Source organism: Theobroma umbraticum, unplaced genomic scaffold (genome assembly GCF_002168275.2).
Source record: "Theobroma umbraticum cultivar Fairchild unplaced genomic scaffold, ASM216827v3 scaffold_95.0, whole genome shotgun sequence".
Lineage (NCBI taxonomy): Eukaryota > Viridiplantae > Streptophyta > Magnoliopsida > Malvales > Malvaceae > Theobroma > Theobroma umbraticum.
Genome location: NW_018397257.1, coordinates 9639809 through 9657023, shown reverse-complemented (window position 1 = coordinate 9657023; position 17215 = coordinate 9639809). Strand labels below are relative to the sequence as shown.

The following is a 17215-nucleotide window of genomic DNA, read 5'->3' as shown; positions in this document are numbered from 1 at the left end:
TTGCATGGGTTTTTTTTTTTTCCCTTCAAATATAGCCACCTAACCATGGAGGATAGGGTAGACTGATTCTACAGGTTAACATTTAATACATGCTGTAATGAGTTACACGAGGAGGACCCCTATCTGTTCATTTTTGACAATGACAAAATACTATGACTATCATAAGTTTTACAGTCACTAGAGTTCTAGCTTCTCGTGGGGCCATGATGGATATTGCCGGGTCTCATCAACCTACTACTTTCAATACATAGTTGAAAATTCAAAATTTTCAGTCTACCCTACCCTATAATATGACATTAACTCTTAAGATTATGGTCAACAGCATTTAGGGCAGTAATTATCTTTTGTAATTATATAAATTTTCTTTGTCTATACTAGGTCTTTATGTTATAGAGAATCTCTTGTCAATTAAGTAAAAGACATGGACTAACATAATAGTTCTCAAGACTAATAAATATTTTTCAAAAAAAAAATTCGCATGTCATTGTGCAAGTGCTTTAGATAATTATTTAGAACTCCCATATCAATTTGTAATCTTTATTGTAAATAGTATCTATAATCCAAAAAAGAAAGTATACATAGAAAATAGTAATATTATCACATTTGGATATGCCTAATGATAATCACAATTCTAATGGAGCCATTTTCAGAGTTTTTTGTTAAAATTTCATTTTTTTTTTGCTTAAAATGTAAAAAAACTCACATACTATCTCTTTTTATTTAACTAAATTTTTCACTTTTTATTGCATTCAAATGAGTCTTTAAATTTCTATTTTGAATTAAATAGGTCATTCAATCAATAATTGATAATTCTAAATTTTGGTTCTATCATGTGGCCGTATTAACTAACCGAATTATATGTCATGGTGGCAAAAAGAACAACTATTATTGGGTCTAATGATGGCTACACTCTTATTTACTCAAAAGTGTTAATTTGACTCAAAATAGAAGCTTAAGGATTGATTAGAATGTAATTAAAGATGGAGGGTTTAGTTAATAAAACAATATACTACAAAGACTTGTTATAGAGTTTATGCCACTTTTTTTTACTTTTAATCCCTTCCTTGTCTTACCTAAAAGAAAGTCATTCTATGTATTTATTTTATTAATGATGTACCCATTAGAAGTTCAACATTCGAACTCTAAATCTCAAACTTCTCAGGACATTACCCTAATTATGCATAATAAATGATATATAGTACTAATAATAGATTCATTGGGCTTAAACCTTCTTTAGTTTTTTTATGTGGAAGAGAAAGATTTTGTGGTCAATTGTGGGCTCTGTCTGTTGATAGAAATAGTTTATACATCAATAATAGGCCCAATATATATTTAGGATTAAGTGGGTGAGTTCACCTTAATTAACCCATGCAGTTGTATGCCCTGTCCTCTTTAAACCTGTCTGCGCGTTGTTGTAGAACCGTTGGAAAACCTTAAATTCTCGACCAATTGGTGGCTGGGGTGAATAAAAAGCTGAGAAGAAGTTGATGATATCCGCTGGAAGGAGCCTAAGGGCCAATGCCTAATGAAAGTTTTTAGTTGAAGTAGGCTGCTGGCATTGAGCTAAGGCATGAACACCCATGTCCAAAATATCAAAGGATGAATAATGTTTGTGTGGCAGATACTGAGACAAAAATCTTAATTTGCATTGAAACCTCTCGATGGCTAGTTATTGTAAAATTTAATTGCGGTTCTCTCGTGCCTGTCAATGCTCAATGCTTGCACTAGAACTTTACAGGTCCACTGATGAAACACAAGGGCAAGCCCTAGATTTTGCTGGAAAGCCCTGGAGACTAATGAAGAACTGAAAGATGATTGATCCCTATGAAGAAAATAGGCAAAAGAATCGTTCGATTTAAATGCTTAATTAGGATTCATACGTTTGAAAAGGGTATGCAAGTGTCCAACCCCTTGGACAGTAGGGTTTTAGATTCTGGTGGGATATGTTAAAAGCATTGCCAAACCAACAAGATAGCAAGCCATGGAACATGGAAATTTATGTTCCCAAAATGAGCAAACCATTCTATTATTCCTTTTCTTGAGGAAAAGAAAAAAAGATCAGAATCTAATACCTGCAGAATCCAATCCCCATGGTCATGTGTTCATCTTTATGAGTCAGATATTACAATCGAATTTGAAAAGAAAAATATCACAACAGAAAAATTGTTTTTTCCTGGTACTTCGGTTGCATTATGGAAAAAGCAAGAGGGCCCTTAGAATTTTGGGGAATTTTCATGACAACAAAAGATGAAAAACACAAACCCACCCACACAAACAGACAAAGAAATAAGAACCAAGCTATAACACATATCATTGAGGAATTGACTGATAAATCTCACAAGTTCTAAAGTGAAATATAACAAGAGGGTGAAGATATATATAAAAGTAAAATGTATTGGAAATTGGAAATTTAAGACAGAAGGATACAATGAATAGATCATCAGCAACTCATAGGAGGAAGATCAGAGGTTTTCTCATAAGACAACATTTCTGTTTTTTTCTTGAACATCCTACTGCCAAACAACAAAAACCCCAAGGTATGGCCAGCAACCGCCATAAGAAACACCCCACCATTAAAAGACATGACAGCAAGCATCACCAGATAAGCAAGAGCAACCCTTATGGCATGCAAGAACGTTTGCAAAAGACCAGCTGAGACATTGCTCGATCCTCGCTTGATCAAGTGATTAGAATGAGAGAGCCATTCAACAAGGAAAGCAAGTACAAAGATCAATATCAAGGCTAATCCATACATCCCGGCACGAGTGCCGGGCCAGCCTGAGAAGAGGATCTCGGCGTTCTTGCCCCAGAAGAAGGTCATATGCATCATCATCATCATCTGGTGGTGGTGCATCCCGGAGGTGCCATTGGTTGACTGTGATGCTGGTGCCATGCCTCCCATGCTATGATCATGATTCATTTCTACCTACGATAACTGTAAAAATTTATTTAATTTTGATGGAATTCCAATTGGAATTAAGACACAGAAAAGCACAAAATCGTCTCAAGTTTAAGTTCAGGAATGTGGGTGGAAATTAGTGTTGGATTTGGGAAAATGAGGAGGATTATAAGGACATCGACGAAAAATTAGGGTTTTTGGATGATTATCTGTATCGTACATTAACCCTTATTGTACTGTTAAATTTTGTAGTACACGTTTTAATTTTCTTGGTCCCCATATGGCAAGTTCCACTTATAATTTTCTTTTCCAAAAATGACCATTGACCCAGATTTTTGTTATAATAATTAAATAAAATCCAAAAAATCCTCCCTTACTTTCTATATATGCAAATTAAGAGCCAGCTACATGAGAAGATGACAACTGGAGTTCTTAGCTCTTAACCAGAAGAGTTTACGAGCACTTACAGTGCTACCTTGTACTGAAAATGCCAGCAAAAGTTTCATGATATCTGTCTAACAAAACATCCTGTCCCTCATTTAGAACGCCTTGAAATTTTAATCTCTCTTTTACTGGCTGCTGTCTATGGCGGATTAGCACATCTATGACTATAATGCAATTACTGTCGGCTTTTGGAGAGCTTTCTTGTCCATTTCTTTTATCAAATATTTCCCGATATGTTTATTATCACTGTTCACATGTACAATTCAAATTATCCAATGAATCTTATAAGATAAACAGATAATACTATAAATGTATTCAAAATTATCGATCAAAGTTTGATAAATAAGAATCTAATTCCGACTTAAACTCATGAAGCCAACAAAACGAAATCCATTCTTGTTTGTTTGGACTCAAAACTGGAAACCTTAACTCCTTTCAATGAAGTGTACGTACCTGCAGCGTTTTAATTAAGATTGGTAGCAATTAATGGTGGAGCACATGCATTCACAGCTAAAACACCCTCCACCCAAAAGGGAATTAATTTGATATTCAATCTATGTTTTCCAAAATGTCAACTACTTTGGAATTTTGGCATGTCAATTAGGCAAATGGATTACACAGGGGAAGAAATTATATAATGGTTTAAATATCACTTTCACAAACCGCTTGACATCGGCCAGAGAGGGATCCAGGAGGATAGCTAGGAACCATTCGTTTCTTGCTTATATCTCATAAAGCCAACGGAGTGTTCCTTGTCTTGCTCCCAGAGATATTTTTTTTCCCATGGAACGGCTGCTACTGATAGGGTCAACTATTATTGCCTTCTCATCAAATTCTTAAAAAAATATATATATATAGTTATTTCAAGATAATACTTCTGACACTGGATCATTAATTACCCTCTTCTAAAAAAACTACATGATGGAATATGCATGGCTTACGGTTCTAAGTTTTCTATATATTATGATGGAAAGTGACTATATGCTATTTGTTTCTTGTTTTCCTTTTTCTTTAAACAAATGGAAATCAACATACGAGCATTGGAGAAATAATGTAAAGATTCTTTTCTAAATTTTCTTGATTGCCTTTGGACAAATAGGAAAGTGGCTTTATTTGATAGGTTTGCTTGAAGTGGCATTTGTTCAATTCATATATAGGGAGAAAGTTTTAAAATTCACATGTGTAGACATTAATTGTATGTGCTTATAGGAAAGAAATATGAGAATTTGATTAGGTATGGTGAGTGATTAGAGAGTTTTTCAAGTAAATTGATATATTTGTATATCAAGAATTATTTGACTTAAAAAGTTTAAGTTGCATATTTAAAAAATTAAACAAATGGTAAACACTTCATATGTGAGTGTCTAAAAAATAATAGTAGCATTAACATGCTATTTGCATGCAATTGCTCATTGAAACCGTGAATAAAGAAGAAGTTCATTATGCATCTTGTGCTAGAAACTTATATATAAAAAGAATATACATAGTAATATAGAGATGGAATCATTTAGAATTTAAACTTTAAATCCCTTAAGAGAGGTTTTGATATCATGTTAGCAACCATTCTTGTCTAAAGAACAGTACAATCAAAATGAAAGAAATGATCATCTAAGGATTCTGGTGCCCACTGCTAATTGCAAAAGAATAGCATCAGTTTGAGTAGAAGTTAAATGGAACAGGGATGGGTGAAAAGAGAGACAGGAACCCAACTTGGGTTGGTCCTGGGTGCATTGCGTTGCCTCCTTTGACAATGACTTGACATTGCAACTTCCAGCTGGTTGCTTTTATGAAATCCCATCCTTGGGTTTAAGGTTGGAATCAATAATCAATTGACCCCTCACATTCACTAGCCATTAATATTTGATGGATAATTCCATACTTAGGTGATAGCTTGGAGAAAATCTATAACTTAATCAAACTTTTTTATTTTATTTTTATCTTTCACAACCACTAAAATTCACTCAAATAGGCTAAGAATTTACAGAAATGGGTAAAAGAATCCCTATTTCTTAAGCAATCTATAGATTTCCTTTTCATCAATTGACAGACAAATACAGAGCAAAGCATAGATTAAGACAAACAAATCCAACTTAAAAGAAAAAAAAAAGCATAAGGTGTACAATACTCTCAGAAATAATAGCATGGATTCATAAAGAAAGAAGGGGTACTTTAAGAAGAAGAAGAAAAACAAAAAAGAGACTAATAAAGGAGACAAATCCACCATGAAGAAACTGAAATCTATTCTTGCATTCAACAACTTGTAGGAGGAAGATCAGATGTTTTTCCAGGGGCAGGGGCTGAGGATTTCTTGAAAACTCTACTGCCAAATAACAAAAACCCCAGAGTATGCCCAGCCACGGCAGCCAAGAGGACACCCCCATTGAAAGACATGACAGCCAGCATCACCAGATAGGCAAGACCAACCCTCAAAGCATGCAGCAAAGTCTGAACAACACCAGCACCCACATGGGTTGAGCCAGGCTTGATCAATTGGGAATGAGAGATCCACTCAACCATGAAACCAAGCACAAAGACAACAATCAGGGCCAAGACATACATGCCAGTTCTTGTGCCAGGCCATCCCGAGAAGAGAATCTCAGCGTTTTTCCCCCAAAAGAAGGTCATGTGCATCATCATCCTGTGGTGTTGCGTCGTCCCTCCAGCAGCTGGCTCGTCGTTCATGCCATGCATGGGGTCATGATTCATATTCTCCATGGCTCTTTCTCAATTCTAGAATCTCTGTCTCTGAGTATGGGCCTGGAGACTTGGGAGCTTTGTGATTTGGGGGAGGTTTTTGATGTGGTGGCAACGGCAAAATCTCTTGTATTTTGCTTGGTTTATAAACAAGGCTGCTGTTACGCAATTCTAAATGAACTGATAGTACATTTGAACTTGTGTTGTGTGCGGTACATGTCAATGGGACTGGGGGCTCTCAAGACCTGCAATTGAATAGTCAAGAAAAGACAACCCTGTTCACAATAACCCAAAAGCTAATCCAGGATATTGGAGGAAATTGGTGGTAAGAGAGGTTTTACAAGTCATGCTGTGATTCAATGCTAAAGAGGAATCCGTGTGCTTGATGCCAAAAAAGGTCAAGTCCATGAAAAGGATGGATTAGCCTGTTTGTACCTTAGACGTGCCAAACGGTCAAGCTTACCAATTGCCCACAAATGGGGTCTGATTTGATGTTTATGCCCACAAGTGGGGTTGGTCTGATAAGTGCAACAGGCTAGAAATTACATGGTTAAATCCTTAGAAGATTCATCAAGTGACGATGTTGTTCATATTGTTGACTCAATCACGTTCCTTGAGTACATCTTGCTTCAACTTAAGCATTTCAATTACTTAGAGCTCACTTCAACACAAAAGTTTTACCGTAAAAGAATGGCTAAAAGCATTGTGTTGCTTTGTGAGATTTTAAAGGAAAATAATTAAATGATGACTAAATTCAAAATTGAAACTTATTAATGAATAGAATTTGAATATTGATATATTACGTAATATATAAAGAGAATTTATCAGAAAAATTATTCAGAAATTTTATATAGTTAACAATTTATCATACCTTTAAATATTTTTGGGCCAAGTTTTTTAAATAAAATTAAAAATTTTATCCAAAAACTGCACTAATTATCTTCATGTATATCTTATTGGATGGTTAAAAGTGGAAACTTATGGTTCAATGACGGAATGGAATGATGGGTGTTTCTTCCGAATTTACAGAGGCCCAAAAAGGAGTGTTGGGCCAAGTGAATATCACTCCGCCCTATGTTGCGGCTTGCATCTGATATGAATTTGGACCTTTCAACTCGTTTGGGCCTTTTAAAGATATTTTGTGTTTGGGTTTTTTTTAACTTAATACGATATTTTTTAATTATTTATTCTTTCCCTTATGAGATAAAATGTAAGCATAATTTTTTTTAAAAAAAATAGATTATTTAAAAAATTTAAATAAATTTTTATTTTTTTATTACATTTAATTAAATATTTATATATTTTTTAAATCAAATAAACTTTTATAATTAATATTTGATTAATTATTATTAGTTAAAATTTATTTTTTATTTAATATTCATGTGACATTGATATGTAAAGTAAAAAATACTACATAATCATATTATCATATCACATAAGCTTATCACATTATTATACATATTAGCATGCTACGTCAACATCATGTGGTATAGAATGATAAATAATATTTTCACTAAATCAATCATTAATTATAAATATTTATTTGACTTAAAATAAAAAATATAAAAACCTATTTGATTCAAAATAAAAATACTAAAACTTCATTAAATGTAATAAAAGCATAAAGGTTTATTTGAATTTTTTAAAATAATTTATTAATTATTATGTCAAAAATGTATGAAAAAAGCAATCCACTTTATTCACCTTTATAATGTGGAAATTTGGAAAAATAGATTCATTCTTAATAAATTTTTTTGATTGATTGACAATTAAAAAAAAAGATTTTCTTAAACTTACGATATTACTTCTTACACAAAATGCAAATGTGATTTTTAATATTTATATAAAATTTTAAGTTAATTGTTGTTAAGAAATAAGTATTAATCCAGTGTAAACTTCCACGTCAAGTTGGTGAGATTTTTATAAAGATTCTGAACAAAATCCTATAATTGTTTATCAAAAAACAAAGTTATTAGATTGCTTGTAACTTGTAAGTCTTCATGTTGGTCTAAATATGAATTGGTTTTCACATATGGCAAAAATAATAACAAAACTGGAGTGTAAGAAACTTTCAGATAAGATGGATAAGTGTTTTCTTTGTCAACAGTTCAGAGGGGGAATATCAGAAGGTTCCTCGAAGGGACCAAACCCAGACTTCCTAAAAACTTGACTGCCATAAACCAAGAACCCAACTGCATACCCAGCAACAGAAGCTAACAAAACACCGACGTTAATCGACATGACGGAAAGCATAACCAAGTAAGCCAAAGCAACCCTGATGGCGTACATCATTGTTTGCAGAAGCCCTGCGGTGACATGGTTGGTGCCTGGCTTGATGAACCTGGTATGGGAAAGCCGCTCTACCATCAATGAAAGAAGAAACACCCAAATTAGCCCCAAAAAGTAGGAGCATAAGCTTCGACCTGGCCATCCTGGAAATATATCTTCCGTGTTCTTGCCCCAAAAGAATGTCATTTGTCCCATCTTCATCTTGCTTTGCTTTGCTCCACGATCCTTACTGGACTCACTGAAGCAATTTAAAAGGGCATTGGAGATAAAAAGATTTTTGCTGACTGATCGTACGTCAGACACTTCATTTCTCTGTACTACCATTAGTTTTTAGTACATTAAGTGCTCCACTAAGTAATCACTGTTCTCTAAAGTTTTGGTGGTTATAATTATCAGGTTTTAATTAAGGGGAAAAGGGTGTAATTGGGATGGCAAATCTGAAGAAAGCCATGGTGCAATATCAAGTGCAAAGTGATTTCATGTACTTAATGCCCACTAGAGTTGTGAGCTAGGGATAAAGAACGATCTTTAAATCATTTTTTAATGCTAGATTTTTGTGAATGATCAAGTGGGCTTTACCCATTATCATTGTACTGCACATTACTGTAGTCTTGTTATCTGTAGTACAACACAGTTTGTGGAATAGAGATGGGCTGATGCGTTTCAAGTCTTCGAAAATTCTGCATCTCTTTGACAAAGACTTCGAATGTGAGCTTTAACTGATCTGAGTTCCTGATGGTTTTAGCTAGTCAATTAACTAATGTACATATATACATGGGATCAAGATCAAACAAAGCTTTTCGGATCACTCAAACCTGAACCATATATTGTTTTCTTTTAACCCTATGCAACAAAACTATGGAGCAGTGGGAGATATTAGAGTCATTGTGCATGGAATTCTACACTTGAGAGTAATTGTGAAGGGGCACCTATGCTAAATGGAAGCCTTCTTTGGGTGTATCTTACTATGATTACAAGAGGTGAAGACACTATAAGTAAACATATCATTGAATTTCTCATGGTTTACTTACCACAAAATTCTAAGCTTTGGGATGAATAATGTTAAGGTGATATATATAATCAAACAAAATTTGTTTCTTTATTTATATTTTTTTAAAAAAATCGTTATTTCATTTCATTCATCTTAAAGAAAAAAAAGTCAAAATGATCTTTCTGCAAAAATCGTTTTCTTATTTGGAAATGTTTTGTTCGACTATCCATTGGGCAAAGATACACATGGTAATGATCATGGCACCATGCTCGTGACAACTTGCATTTGGAGAATTCTTTACATTTGATTTTCATATAGGTGGAGCTTGAAAAGTGAACCACCTCTGGTTTATCTGGGATTTGAGCCCTGGATTGCAATTGATCACAAACATGAGATTTTATATCCTTGTAATATCTAGTTTGTCCTTTTAGCTTTCAACAGTTTACGACGTGGCACAATAGCCACCAAATATCCCATCAAGCAAAGTCCAATAAGGTAAAGGTGCAGACAGAAATTGACATGTCAAGGAGCTGTTCCTTGACGAATCGTGTAAAACACACCTACCACTGTGAATATGCAGACAGATTGGTTACGTTGGCTTGAGATCTTCACATTTGTTTTCCTTGAACTCAACAAAGTGAAGCCTTGCGTTACTAAACTCAACAGGAAAAGAAATGGAGAAGCTAGGGGAACAAGCCAGCAGATTGGTGCTTGTGATATACCCATTCCAAGGCCACATAAACCCTATGCTCCAGCTAGCCGCTATCTTTCACTCAAAAGGTTACTCAATCACCATAGTTCACCCTGAATTCAACTCTCCTAACCCTTCAAACCACCCCCAATTCACCTTCATATCCATTCCAGATAAGCTACTTGAGTCCAAAGTCTCACTCTCACCAGGGGATTTTATGAGTCTGGTTTTGGCTCTCAACAAGAACTGTGCAGCACCATTGAAGCAATGCTTGAAGCGAATCTTGGACGAGATGCATCCCTATGAACGTATTGCTGGTATCGTATATGATGCTCTCATGTACTTTGCTCAAACTGTTGCTGATGATCTTGGTTTGCCAGGGATTAGCATGCGTCCGACTGCTGCAGCAATGCTGCTCTTTGCTGTTATTCCTCATCCTGATCAAGGCATGTGTGGACCAATTCAATTTTTCTGCTTTTCGCCTTACAGTAGTTATTTCGACGAAAGTTTCTATGATGGTGAAATATCCCATATGAAATTAGATTCTAGAAAATTATGCACATATAAAGAACAGAAATTTTAAGGCATCAAGTATTCTGCTGTAATAATCATATACATTCTTGTATGTAATTATTAAAAGAACAGATGACTAATTACGTTACTGCATTTGGTTGTAGCTATAGGCTCTTAAACTCTGCATGAAATTATCTGAAATCAATCAACCAACTTATTTTTCTCATTGACTTGGTGCTAATATCTTGATACCATTTTAAATTATGTGACAGAGTCTGTCTTTGAAAACCAATTACCGGAGCTTCAACCCCTTCAGCTTAAACAAATGGTTGCAGCTATGTCAGAGAATCCAACAGATGCCATGTCAGAAGTGAGAGCTGCAGCGTTAAATGCAACAAAGAGATCATCAGCTATGATTGCAAACACAATGGACTTCCTTGAAGAAGTAGCACTGTCAAAGATTAAAGAATACTCGCCTGCTCCAATTTTCACTATTGGCCCTTTCCACAAATTAGCTCCATCCAATTCCAGCTCATTACTGAAGGAGGATGCTTACTGCATTTCTTGGCTTGACAAACAAGCCCCAAAATCTGTTATCTATGCCAGCTTTGGAAGCATGGCCAGCTTGAGTAAGCAAGACATTGTTGAGATAGCTTGGGGGTTGGCCAACAGTGAACAGCCATTTTTGTGGGTGATTAGGCCTGGTCTGGTTCTTGGCTCGGAAGGGACCGAGTTATTGCCAGAGGGTTTCCAAGAGAAAGTTGGAGAAAGAGGCTGCATTGTTAAATGGGCACCTCAAAGGGAGGTGTTAGCGCATGATGCAGTGGGTGGATTTTGGACTCACTGTGGATGGAATTCTACACTTGAGAGTGTCTCCGAAGGAGTAGCAATGTTATGCAAGCCTTGTTTCGGAGACCAATTCCTCAACATGAGGTACATCTGTTATGTGTGGCAAATAGGCCTGGAATTGGATAATGAGTTGGAGAGAGGAAAGATAGAAGGAGCTATAAAAAGACTAATGGTGGATATAGAAGGAGTGGAGATTAGAAATAAAGCTATGGATTTGAAGAAGAAAGCAGAGATTTGTCTAAGAGAGGGCGGTACTTCATACAGCTCTTTGAATGAGTTCACAAAGCGGATTTTGTGAGTTTGGTTACATTATGAGATGGAGATATATCATTAGTTAATGGCATGCCCTTGAATTGAAGTTATAGCTTATGCTCTGTTCACTACTATTGAAAAGTGATTTTGAAGCAGGGAAATAACTTGGCAGGAACTACCTGAATACTGAAGTTTGAAGAAAGAGGTTTTATATGGTGCCGTTTCTTTGTTTAACAGTAGCAAATGTTGTTCTTTATGTCAGTTTATGTCTTTATTTCAGTTGTATTGAAATGAAGAATGTACTTGCTGTTTTGTGTGTTTGTGTTTAAGTAGAACAGCATCTCTAAGTGTCGTTTAGGCCAAGTTCTTTTATTTCTCTTTGTACGCACATTAGTGTTGCCGTTTTAAGTGTCTCTGTTAAAGGCTTAACAGCCATGTCTGGTGTGTTGACTTAGTTATCGTTGGCACTGCACAGAAAACAATAAATCGTTTTCTGTGCTCAGCTAATTCCCCTCCGATTTAGTCTCCCAAAGCTGAATCTAAGGATCTTAGTTTTTGTATTGAGAGTATATAAATGAAAATGCAACTGTTATTCCGTGGTTGCTTTTGATTTCCAAATGTTCAGTCTTCTTCTCATTTTATTTTACTCTATTCTTCGAACTTTCTTTATTTTCCCTGAAAATTTTCTTCTCAAAACTTCTTCATGGTATCAGAGCATTATTTCTCGAAGGACCTGTGATTCAGTTGTGAGTTGGTTTCTTGATTCTGCCCATGGCTACAACAGGGTTTAGTGCAGCTACTCTTTTAGTTTTGTTCGATGACAAGTACCCCTTCTATTTGGTCAAAATGCGCTCATACTTAAAGGCATTTGACTTGTCGGATGTTGTTGAGTCTGGTGAAATCACAATGCAAAGGCATGTCAACCCCACAATAGCTCAAATTAAGCAGCATAGTAAGGAGGTTGCTAAGCGATACAAAGCCCTCATTTGTCTTCAATCAACTATGTTAGACTCGATCTTTGCTAAGATCATTAATTATGAGGATCCAAAGAGATTATGGGATAGCTTGAAAGAAGAATATCCAGGTAATGACCCAACAAGGGCTATGCAGGTGCTGAACCTTTCAAGACAGTTTGAGCTGATGAGAATGAAGGAAGAAAAAGGCATCCAAGACTATGCTGACAAGCTATTGAAGCTTGTAAATCAACTCAGACAACTTGGAGAAGAAGTGAGTGATAAACAAGTTGTTAACAAAATCCTAGTCAATATTCCAAAGAGATTTAAAGCTAAGATCTCATCTCTGGAAGACTCAAAAGACCTAATCAGGATTTTTGTTAATGACCTCAGCGGTGCTCTACTAACTCAAGAGCAGAGAAGGAGACACAGGGGAGAAAACTTTGTTGAGAATGCCTCAGTGGCTAAGACAAAGAGACAGAAAGTTAGGGGTAATAGCTCAAAGAAGAATGATGGAAAGGGAAGTAGAGCTGATGAAGGGAAGAAAGGTAAATCTGCTGTTAAATACCCTTCTTGTCCCAACTGTAAGAAGAGAAACCATAAAACAAAATATTGTTGGTATAGGCCTAATGTCAAATGCAGGGCTTGCCAGCAGATGGGGCATCTAGAAAAAGTGTGCAAGGCAAAGAAATCAGAAACTGCAGATTAGTCTGCAATACCAGAACATATTGAAGAGAATGATAAAATTCTGTTTATGGGTCATAGGTGAAGACTCGGGTAAAACAAATATTTGGCTGTTGAACAGTGCTTGTTCACATCATTTGACTGGTTGCAAAGCCTCCCTGCTTGCTGTCCAGATTCATGCAAAATCCTTCTGAAGCTCACGTTAGTGCAGCAAAGAAGATTTTGAGTTATGTTAAAAGTGCTGTAAATTATGGTTTAAAGCATCTAAAGCAAGAGAGTGGTCAACTAATTGGATTCTGTGATAGTGATTGGGCTGGCTCTCTTGATGATTCTAAGAGTACAAGGAGTTTTTGTTTTTCATTTGGTAGTGCTGTTTTTGCCTGGAATTCAAAGAAGCAATAAGTGATTGCTCGATCCACAGCTGAAGCAGAATATATTGCCTGTGTTGCTACCAATCAAGCAATGTGGCTGAGGAAATTGTTGCTTGACTAGGGTTTTCAGCAAGATACAGGTACACTAATTTATGTTGACAATATGTCTGCAGTTGCCATAGCTAAGAACCAAGTACAGCATGGTAGGACCAAGCATATAAAGGTCAAGTATCATGCATTGAGAGAGGCTGTGAAAGAAAATAAGATTGAGCTGAAACACTATAATACGGAGGAGCAGTTAGCTGATATATTTACTAAAAGTCTAGGAAAAAGAAAGATTTAAGTATCTGAGATCATGTTTGGGGGTTCAACAGCTTAAGAATCATGGGACAGTGTTGAAAAGTGATTTTGAAGCAGGTAAATAACTTGGCGAGAACCAACTAAATACCGAAGTTTGAAGAAGGAGGTTTTATACGATGTTGTTTCTTTGTTTAACAGTATTAAAACGTTGTTCTTTATCGTTTTATGTCTTTATTTCAGTTGTATTGAAACGAAGGATGTACTTGCCATTTTGTGTGTTTTTGTCTAAGTAGTACAACATCTCTAAGTGTGTTTAGGTCGAGTTCTTTTATTTCTCTTTGTACGCACATTAGTACTACCGTATTAAGTGTCTCTGTTAAAGGCTTAACTTAGCTACCATTGGCACTACACAGAAAACAATGAATCGTTTTAGTCTCCCTAGGCAGAATCCAAGGATCTTAGTTTTTGTACTGAGAGTATATAAATGAAAATGCAACCGTTATTCTGTGGTTGCTTTTGATTACCAGATATTCAGTCTTCTTCTCACTTTGTTTTTCTCCATTCTTCAAACTTTAATTGCTTTTCTTGAAAATTTTCTTCTCAAAACTTATTCAATTACTAATATTTGTTTGTTCTTAAGTCTATACAATCTGCATTTTCTTTCAAGGTGGGGATGATTGGTACCTTCCTGTATTCATTGACGACAATGATGCTTGATTAAATTAATCATCATTCAAGTCTCAAGCTATAGCTACATAGATCCAATAATTGGCCCTGCTAGTTTGGCCTTTCCTTCTATGTCTGTTCTGAAGTTTAACTGTTAGAAATCTACATATTTTTCACTGTTAAGAAAATAAAAGTGTCATTGCAACTTATCAATTTCATGTCATTGAATTGGAAGTCAATCCCATTAACTACGGCTGTTGACTTGACTCCTGTTCCTTATCTTTCCCTCTATTTACCCTTTAAATGATGATTTTGCATGAAATGAACCATATGATCATATCCATCACTACAAATAATGGATCTGAGACTGTATGAAGCTGCTAGAACAGGAGATACTAGTTCGTTTCATTCACTACTTAATGAGGATCCACTCATCCTTGAACGAGCCTCATTAGACAGCATAGCAGAGACTTGCCTGCATATTGCAGCACTGGCTGGAAGTGTGAATTTTGTGAAAGAGATTATGAGTTTGAAGCCTGAATTGGCTAAGAGGGTCAACAGGGACGGGTTTAGTCCAATTCACATGGCTTCAGCAAATGGATATTTAGAGATAGTGAAAGAGCTTTTGATGAGTAACAAAGAGCTAAGTCGACAGAAGAGTGCTGATGGAAGAACAGCTATCCATTTTGCTGCTATTACAGGGAGAGTAGATGTGTTGAGGGCTCTGATCAACACTTGTCCTGAATGTAAGGCTGATTTGACGGATCAAGATGAATCTGCACTTCACGTTGCATTGAAGAACAACCAGGTTGAGCCTTTTGAAATACTTTTGGGAATGCTCAAGGAGATCAACACTGAAGAAATAACGAGGCTTGTGAATACCAAGGACCATGATGGCAACACAATTTTACACATTGCAGTTGCCAGGAAGCAACTTCGAGTGAGAATTCTTTATTTCCTTGTTTATCCTCACCTTTTCAACCATCTTTTTAAAATTGAAATGATTATGTTATGGAGGAGAACTTGAACTTTGATTAGGCAAGAAAATGGAAAGTTGATTTTTTTTTTTTCTGTAGTGTGTGGCTATGAGCTTCGGTAGTCGTATCTGAAATTCAAGTCGGAGAATAATTTTACTAAACTTTGGGAATCTGTGGAAATGATATCTTTATGGCTGCAATGCCAAGATAATGACAATTTTTTGGGTTATTAATTGCTACATCTTAGACGAACTTTTATTTATGATAAAAATGTCTGAGAATATTTTGAAAATAAATACTGTTAAACTGAATGATGGAACTGATGAAATGAACCTGATCACCATTAGATGCTTATCCACAAATAACTGGAGTTTTCTTTTGGCCAACAGGCCGCAAAACTGTTGCTTGACCAAGGAGGGGTTGGTAGCATTTTTAAAGTAGAAGTGAATTCCAGCAACGGAAGTGGTTACACAGCCCTGGATATGTTATTCCATTCAAGACGAATTGTGGATGATCCTATTGATCATAAGATTCGCAAGATGCTTCAACAAGCAGGGGCATTTAGAAGTGAAGAAATAATTGTAGCTGTTACCTCAACTGTTGCTACTCATCAAGTTGACCAACCAACAACTTTTGATTCGTATCAAGCTGGAGAAAATAATTCAACTAGTCATCATGTTCCTGAAAACAATCTAGCTGAAAATTTGTGCTGTAAATATGACCTTTTGATGCCTTGGAAATTTATGTATAAGGAGGTTTCATCATTGTTTATCTGGAAGATATGGTCAACCTTAACCCAAGAAATTGAAAACTCAACTCCAGAGATGCGAAATTCACTTATGGTGGTGGCTGTTCTGATTGCTACTGTGACCTACCAGTCAGTTCTTAGCCCTCCAGGTGGATATCGAGAATTCAATGGATTCGAAGATCCAGATCAAATACATTCAGATGGAATATCTATCATTGCATCTGATGCACTGATGTTCTTTTTTGTTATATTTTTCAGCTCTATAGGATTTTTCCTGTCAGTTGTCATAATCCTCATGCTCACTAGTCAGTTTCCTCTTAAACTGTTGTTGCGGCTTGCTGTACTTGCCGTGTCTGCAGATTTCGTCTGTACAATTTTGTACATAGCACCTATAGAATTTAGCACCATATATGTAGTGACAATGGTCATGTTTGTTCTTGTGGGGATACACCTTCTTTACTTCATCTCATGGATGTTCAGAAGGTCTAGGATGGCAGGTAGAAGAAAGCAAGCTCAGGGTTAGAAACTGGGTTTTATTAGTTGGGAGGGTGAACTGTTGTTTTAATCTGCAGAAACTATTAGCTATTCTTCACCAGGAACAGAATTAATTTGGTTATGGATGAAATCTCTGGAAAGTGGCAACTTACTTGAATTCATTTCTTGTCTACACCTTAAAGAGCTAGAAAAGCAATTTTTTTCTTTTTCTTTTTTGATTGGACATCAATGCTGGGACTAATCTAGTCCTTGTGTTTCAGATTTATGTCAATTCTTAAAGCACCTCCCCTGAATATCCAAGATTCTGTGCGTTACATGTTTCGTGGAAAGGATGGGTGGTTGACTGATGAGTCTTTGAACTTTGGAGGAGAAATTTCACTAGTTAAAAGAACCGGGACA

The 17215-nt window shown here is 35.9% G+C and overlaps 4 protein-coding genes and 2 pseudogenes across 4 annotated transcripts; 3 read left to right on the top strand and 3 right to left on the bottom strand.

Moving 5' to 3' along the window:
* Positions 1-2378: 2378 nt before the first annotated feature.
* Positions 2379-3085, bottom strand: LOC110412446 (copper transporter 6-like). Its single transcript, XM_021422976.2, has one exon. The coding sequence runs from the start codon at positions 2918-2920 to the stop codon at positions 2441-2443; it is 480 nt and encodes a 159-aa protein (XP_021278651.2). The 5' UTR covers positions 2921-3085; the 3' UTR covers positions 2379-2440.
* A 2163-nt stretch (positions 3086-5248) lies between these two features.
* LOC149527465 (copper transporter 6 pseudogene) lies at positions 5249-6196 on the bottom strand (annotated as a pseudogene).
* A 1822-nt stretch (positions 6197-8018) lies between these two features.
* Positions 8019-8926, bottom strand: LOC110412725 (copper transporter 6 pseudogene; annotated as a pseudogene).
* Positions 8927-9873: 947 nt separating this feature from the next.
* Positions 9874-12240, top strand: LOC110412622 (UDP-glucose iridoid glucosyltransferase-like). Its single transcript, XM_021423211.2, has 2 exons — positions 9874-10454; positions 10794-12240. Exons 1-2 carry the CDS (start codon positions 9992-9994, stop codon positions 11666-11668), a joined length of 1338 nt encoding a protein of 445 aa, XP_021278886.1. The 5' UTR covers positions 9874-9991; the 3' UTR covers positions 11669-12240.
* A 153-nt stretch (positions 12241-12393) lies between these two features.
* On the top strand, positions 12394-13284 carry LOC149527464 (uncharacterized). Its single transcript, XM_089782990.1, has one exon. The coding sequence runs from the start codon at positions 12394-12396 to the stop codon at positions 13282-13284; it is 891 nt and encodes a 296-aa protein (XP_089639116.1).
* A 1667-nt stretch (positions 13285-14951) lies between these two features.
* Positions 14952-17068, top strand: LOC110412822 (uncharacterized). Its single transcript, XM_021423454.2, has 2 exons — positions 14952-15536; positions 15963-17068. The coding sequence occupies exons 1-2, from the start codon at positions 14952-14954 to the stop codon at positions 16842-16844; spliced, it is 1467 nt and encodes a 488-aa protein (XP_021279129.2). The 3' UTR covers positions 16845-17068.
* The last annotated feature ends 147 nt before the right edge of the window (positions 17069-17215 follow it).